The sequence below is a fragment of the Triticum aestivum genome, chromosome 1A (genome assembly GCF_018294505.1).
Source record: "Triticum aestivum cultivar Chinese Spring chromosome 1A, IWGSC CS RefSeq v2.1, whole genome shotgun sequence".
Taxonomy (NCBI): Eukaryota; Viridiplantae; Streptophyta; class Magnoliopsida; order Poales; family Poaceae; genus Triticum; species Triticum aestivum.
This window is the reverse complement of record NC_057794.1, coordinates 564,934,838-564,941,787: the sequence shown is the minus strand read 5'-3', so window position 1 is coordinate 564,941,787 and position 6,950 is coordinate 564,934,838. Positions and strand designations below refer to the sequence as shown.

The following is a 6,950-nucleotide window of genomic DNA, read 5'->3' as shown; positions in this document are numbered from 1 at the left end:
CTGCACGGACATTTGAAAAATATTTGATGAACTTTATTATAAAATTAAGCAAAACATTTCTCCATTTCAACAGAGTAATAGAAGAGGGAAAGAAATGTGCGCTAGGGAGCCAGCGTTGCTCCCGCATTGGGCCGACCCATTTAGAGCGCCCTTGAGGCGAGGGCCTCTTTTGTCTTGCTCCCTGGTTGTGGTGGATATGGAGCTAGCTCGGATCGACTCGTTAAGTGAACGAGCTAGGGGGATTTTTTTCGATCTATTCATCAAACATCATGCTAGCGTTAAAGAAAACAAGAAGTAATAGAAGTTACATCCATGTTCATAGACCGCCTAACAACGACTACAAACACTGAAGCGTGCAGAAGGCACACCGTCGTCTTTGCCCCTCCCTCATCGGAGTTGGGTTTGTAGACAATTGGGAAATGGTCACGCTAAGACTCCAAAAGACCAACACACCACAACAACAACCGTCATCGATGACGAGAAGCATAGATGGGAAGGGTCCAACCTATAGGCACATGAACATGGAAGACACACATCCACACGTCATCTTCCGACGCTAAAGGCACCACTGAGCCGGAGCCTAGGCAGGGAGAATAATATTCCATCTTCAAAAAGTTGTCGCCGCCCCTTCTTAAGCAGGACATGAACTCTAAACAAGCTAAAAAATAATCTAAAATGAAGTAGGAGTCCTCATGACGGCAAGGACCGAGATCCACAACGTATTGGCGAAGCTACAACAAGGCTACATGGGTCATGATCCGCCTAGTTTTGTAGAATTTCCTCTATTATTATAGCCCATAGCAATCTCCAGCAGTTGGGCCTGCCCAATCTTTTGCTGCAAGCTCCGCCACTGCCATCGAGTCCCCATGGCCCTAAGGCCATCGGAGACGACACAAATCAGCGGCGACACCAACGGGAGGCGTGGACACCCTTGTGTGGGAGTCACTCGTGACTAGGAAGGGATGAAGGAGGAAAGAGTTCCGTAAGTGAATGAGCCAGCTTGACTTGATTCTTCAAGTTAACGAGTTCAAAGGATGGGCTGGCTGATTCGATAAAGGACCGAGTTGCCTTGCCAAGCTTGATATATATAGTACAACTTATTATCTATACAATATTATGAGTAATGCTACATCTACAAAAGGTTACTTAATTTTATTTTACAAAAGAAGTTGATGTGGGAGATTATGATTGGTAATAGGAGGATGAAGGGGCTCACCCTCAGTTGAATTGAGGGGGGGGGGGGGGGTATAGTATGAGAAGTTAAATAAAACGTTTGAAATACTTTGTAGGTTTAACATTATTGCAATATTATTATCCATACTATAGCGCAACCAAATGTACATTGTTATAATTTTTTGATGAAACATGAAAGATCTAACACTGCCAATTCAACCTATATTATGAGCTACACGAACCTAACGAGTACTCCGTAACACAACTTGTAGAATGGTTCGCGCAAAGTAAAAACCTTTTAAACTCGACCAGGCTCTTTAGTGTGTGAGTACTATCAAGTTTTTTTAGATGTCAAGCCGATTTTCTGAGTAATTTTTAAACTCGTGGGTATCTGAGTTATTTTTCCAACCCAGCTCCTCCGTTGTTGCTTGCTACCGGACTAACAACAGGAATCAAAATGAGGTTACAAGATAATTATTACAAAATGCCTGGTTGAGTGATTAAGTTGAAAGTTTCCATAGGCTGCCAAGAATTCGTGCAGAGAATATCAATAATATGAAGGCCAATTTGGGCTGGCCTAGTATTTTTGTTTTGAGCACTTTGGGCTGGCCTAGTGGCCTCATAAGAAAAATAATGCCCTCAAGGCCTGTACTGGGCTGGCATACTCTCTAGCCCACTTAGAAATTCTCCTGGGCTTCGTATACAAGCTATAGTCCACATCTCCGCCAGTCCAGTTTCCCTCCATTCCCTCGCGGAGAAAAAAAGGAGGAACCGCGGAAGTTCGCCGGAGATGTCGTCGGCGGCCACGAAGCTCGCCAACGCGGCCGACGCTACCTCGGCGGAGGCCCAAACCCTCGTCCTGGTAAGAACCCCTTTGCCCCCCTCCCTCTCTCCCCCACCAATCCCACCTCCGATTTCATCCAGCAAAACCCTAACCCCTCCCAAAATTCCCCAAATCCGCAGGACATGCGCAAGGCGCTCAGCTCCATGAAGTCCCTCGCCGTGGAGTACGAGAGGGCCGGCAAGCCCGACAAGGCACGCCACCGCTCCCCATTAGCCCCCAAATCCCCCGCCTCCCCTGGAACCCCCTAACGCCCCCGAACCGCGTGGATTTCTGCAGGTGAAGCAGCTGGAGGACGCGGTGCAGGAGCTGGTGGCCTCGTACGAGGACTGCGCGTACCTCGCCGAGGCGGTGAAGAAGGTGCCCGTGGCGTACCAGCCGTCTGACCAGGTGCGGGCCGTGGCGCTTGTGTGTGGGGGCGTTCGAATTGGGGGCAAATTTGGGCTAACTCTCTGCACTCTGTTGGTTTGGGAAGGCGACTGATTTCAGAAAGCTCATCGAGTGGGAGGTTGAGAAGGTCAAGGGGGCCTCGCGATCGTCGGGACACAAGGATCAGCTCATACGGCAGTTCAAACAGGCTGTTTGGGTATGTGCCTCAGAGAAGCCTCTTATTTCTGATTGTTCTGAAGATAATCTGCAATTGTGTGCTGTAGATGCATTTGCTAAGCGAGGTCCTTCACCAAAGATGCGCACGAAAGTTGTTTAACTTCCTTTGGGAGACCTATGGCGAAGAATGTGTCTGTTTGTGTGTGATTTCGAAGTGCCTGACCTTTTGTGTGTTTGTGCTCTGTCTCTGCAGGAGGTTCACCATGCAGGTCAACCGATGCCTGGTGACGAACAAGAGGAACTTGTTATGACCAGCACCCAGAACAGCATCCTAAATATGCATTGCCCATTAACCTTGAAGCCTATCATTGAGTTGGAAAATCCAGTTCGCTGGTAAGCAGTCGGTGCCTGGTTTTGTTTTCATACTCTTATGAAATTTGTGTTGTCTGTGAGCATGCTTGAGCCATAATCGTTACTGTAAATGTTTGTTCAATGAGCACCCATTTCTTATCGTGTTCCCACCAGATAAAAACTGATCGAAGTTTTGTTTTCACACTGAAAATGAGCAAAGTTTGTAGGCACAATGCAATAGCTCATAGTGCCATTCTACTCCTGTTAGTATTTGCCTCTTAACCCTTTCAGTCTCATTGAAAGCACCAGATTTGGTTGTCCTTGTTTTTTACATGCATACTATAGAAAATTGTCAGAATTTGCTTCCTCATCGTGTAGGATCCGCATGCTGTAAGATAAGCTTGCTCTTAATCCTGCATGTCAATAGAATTACTTCACAACTGCGAATCGAACAACTGGCATTGGTATCAAATCAAACCACTAACTATTAATTTTGATTTATTTGCTCAAGCAAGGGGTTTCGCCAGTGGAAAGAATATGCAAAAGATGCTAGTAAATGCACACAGCCAAATATCTGCGGATGCTCAATTCCAAATGGGTTTGTAGCCCCACTGTGTAGGATCCACATGCTATAAGAAACGCTTGTTCTTAATCCTGTGTGTCAGTAGAATTAGTTCGCAACTGTGAATCAAGCAACTGGAATTGGCATCGATCAAACCATTAACTATTAATTTTGATCTATTTGATCAGTAAGGGAGGGCAGGCCTGGCGCAGTGGTGAAGTCCTCCCCACTTGTGCCAAGAGGTCCTGGGTTCGAACCAGCCTCTCTGCATTGCACTTTGCAGGGGTAAGACTAGGTTCCTATAATCCCTCCCCAGACCCCACCTTGTGTGGGAGCTTCTATGCACTGGGTCTGTCCTTTTTTCCTATTTGATCAGTAAGGGGTTTCACCACTGGACGAAGTATACAAAAATTGGTAGAAAATGCAGATCGCCAAAATATCTATGGCTGTTCAATTCCAAATGGAATCGTTTCCCTATTGTGTAGGAGGATGCGTGTGTCATAAGAAAACCTTGCTCCTTCTGTTAACACATGCTTTGCTTCAGTAGAACTAGTCTGCACCTGTGAATCGAACAACCAGCATTGCTATCTAGTATCAAACAACTAGCTGTTGATTTTGATTTATTTGCTCAATTAAGTTTTTTTTTACCAATGGACGAAATATGCAAAACGCTAGAAATCACACGCAGCCAACATATCTTCAAATCTCCAGTTCCAAATACTAACATGGTGATGTTTCCTTTCCCTCTGCAGCATGGATTGCAGGCACATATATGACAAGGATCCAATAATGAGCCACATCCGGAGGAGCAAAGCTCCGAATTGCCCCGTTGCAGGTATGCGCAGTTGCTCTCAGCACCCTTGCTCTCTCCTTTCACGAGGTCCCCTTACTCCAGTTCATCTGTTCAAAACCAGGCTGCCCGGCGGTGCTACAAGTGGCGAGGATCTTCTGCGACACCTTCCTGCGTATGGAAATCGAGGAGCTACGCTCGTCGAGGCCGTCCGCTCCGAACACCACGGAGGTAGAGGATATCTCGGACCAAGGGGAGGACGAGGCAGAGGACCTGATGGACGATGACGAGGACGAGTGATTAGGCGTCTAGAGAGATGAACCTTGTTGGATGCTCGGTATTATGTAGGATGATGGTAGGTTTGGTACTTTGTTCAGGTCACACCTGTGAGCACACGGGTTCCACATTTCCATGGCGTCGGGTGTGTTCTGTGGGGATCGCGGGATTGATGTGTTCGTTCGCTCGTCTGATTGTTGTTTTTGATTGATTGGCGAAGTTACTCTTTGTTCTTCTCCATTCACAAATGATTTGGAAATAGGAAAGTAGTGGAAAGTTGAGCTGCTGTCCATAGTCATGCATTCGTTGCACCACGGATTGTGACATATAAAAGAAGAGAAGAGATCCATCCCTGGTGAAGCAAAGGGATCGAGGTCATAGGCATGAGAGGTCTCATCAGCGCGAACGAAGAGGCAAAGTGAACAGACAGGAGGATCCCTGGTCACACAAGTCGACGAAAATAAAATGGAAGACACTATTTCCCTGCTGGGCCGTATGGACCTTGCTTTTGGTTCCTTCTTCATTTCGGCCCTTCCTTATTAGGGGCTTGTTATCTCTTCCCTTCGGGGCTTCTAAAGGGCCGTGCTCCTTCTGCCATCATACTTGTTTTTTTTAAAAAAAAAACACGTCAATGGCGGGCTTACGCCTGCCTGAACCATATATTATGAAAACATTGTAACCATTACAAATAAGAGATCATAGTTACAATGGGGGGGGGGGGGGGGGGGGGGGGGGGGGGATCGTAAGCAGTAGATCGAGCGATGATGTGGATTCCTTAGGTTTCATTCTGAAAAACCTTGGCGTTTCTTCGTTTCCAAATATTCTAAAGGATCCCCAAAATAACTGAGGATCTGATTTTATTTGTCAGAGTTCCATCCCAAATCTGGGTAATGGAGGCAGGACTGACCATCATTCATACGTAGTGTGAAATCAGTAGCCAACTTCCAAAAAAGCTTCCAATCAAGTGACCAAACTTGCATCTTGTATTGGCTGCATATACTATAGGATCACCTCAAAAGAAAAAGCTGCGCGCCTATAGGAAAACAGAGAGGTTGCATACTTGCATTTGCATATATGCTCCAGCTACCCTTTATTATCCCGAAATAGGAAAACGGAAAGGTTGGATGCATCTTGGATTAACAAATGTGGATGTAGACATTGTTGCATCTAGTCATATATATACTCTTTTTTGACGCAGCCATTATTGGTCATTACCAGATGATGCAAAGCAAACCTGTTACATGTCTGGGTCCGAACCAAAGACACGTCCCGTCGTTTCCACATGAGCAAAAGCTGGTTTCAGAAATGCCATGTGGCCCTGCCGGAATTGCACCCCGTCTTTATATATGCAGGACCATTTGCAACTGAATCTCGCGGACGCCATTTGGTCGGGTGCGATACGCGGCCCTCAAATCTCAATCAATCACGCTTTTACAACGGAATGAAACTGAAGATCATGTGTGCTACTCCTGTTGATGGGTATGGCTGATTGCATCATGAACAGCAAACAAATATTGGTTACCGTTACAGATAGATGTTTCCATCACGGTGTGTTGATCTGCTGCACTCAAACAGCAAGAATCGATCTATACGCTGCCTCATGCTGTTGCGTATAAGCCGGGAAAGTGTAGGGGGTAGGCCAATACGGAGAAAGTGAAAGCAAGATGCTACGGGACAAATGGTTTCAGCTGAAAAATGAAAAGGCCCAAGCTGACATTTCCATAGTGTTCGGCATCCAAAACGGGTAGCTAGGTCCCTATCTGATTGCCTAGAGCACTCGCTTGTTTGATCGTGCCTCACGCCTCCGTTAAATATACAATATTTCCATTCTACTAGATTGCAAAGTTTCATTTTCATTTTGTCTGGACAGCCTAGCTATGTATAGCTAGCTAATGTGTCATTCTGCAGTCCAACAGCTAGATAGTAGTGCGTTTGGCTGTTGTAGTAATCGGTACTTGTTGGGTTGGATCCAGAATCATGTCCTCTTAATGCGTCAATGAAATGACTAAAGCGTCTGTCATTGGGCATTACTAAACAAATGTTAAAATTGCTACTAAACAAATAATATAAGGTTTTTGGGTTTGCAGGAGTTCAAATCAAGGAGAATACCATGCATGCATGGTATGTTGATCCCTACAAAAACTTTAAAAGATTGAGGATTTGATAATTTATGTTATTTGACTGCATCATAGCTAGGAAAACACGTGAATATTCGGAAAGACTAGGCGCATGCATGAATGCCGTTGTTGTTACTGAAACTCATGCAGAAGCTTATCTCGGTCCTGACGTGCTAGCAGACCCGTACAGTAGGTCCCTCCCCGTGCTACTTACTAGTTGGTGTGGACTGTGGAGTGGTTTGGGTGTCCCGCCATGTCCGGGAAATGCTAGCTTCGGAGTTTGAACAATGGTTG

General features: G+C 45.8%; 1 protein-coding gene across 1 annotated transcript; it reads left to right on the top strand.

Moving 5' to 3' along the window:
• The first annotated feature begins 1,891 nt into the window (after positions 1 to 1,891).
• LOC123181420 (E3 SUMO-protein ligase MMS21) lies at positions 1,892 to 4,758 on the top strand. The gene is made up of 7 exons (XM_044593682.1): positions 1,892 to 2,035; positions 2,137 to 2,208; positions 2,294 to 2,404; positions 2,490 to 2,600; positions 2,814 to 2,953; positions 4,226 to 4,308; positions 4,388 to 4,758. The coding sequence occupies exons 1-7, from the start codon at positions 1,964 to 1,966 to the stop codon at positions 4,561 to 4,563; spliced, it is 765 nt and encodes a 254-aa protein (XP_044449617.1). The 5' UTR covers positions 1,892 to 1,963; the 3' UTR covers positions 4,564 to 4,758.
• The last annotated feature ends 2,192 nt before the right edge of the window (positions 4,759 to 6,950 follow it).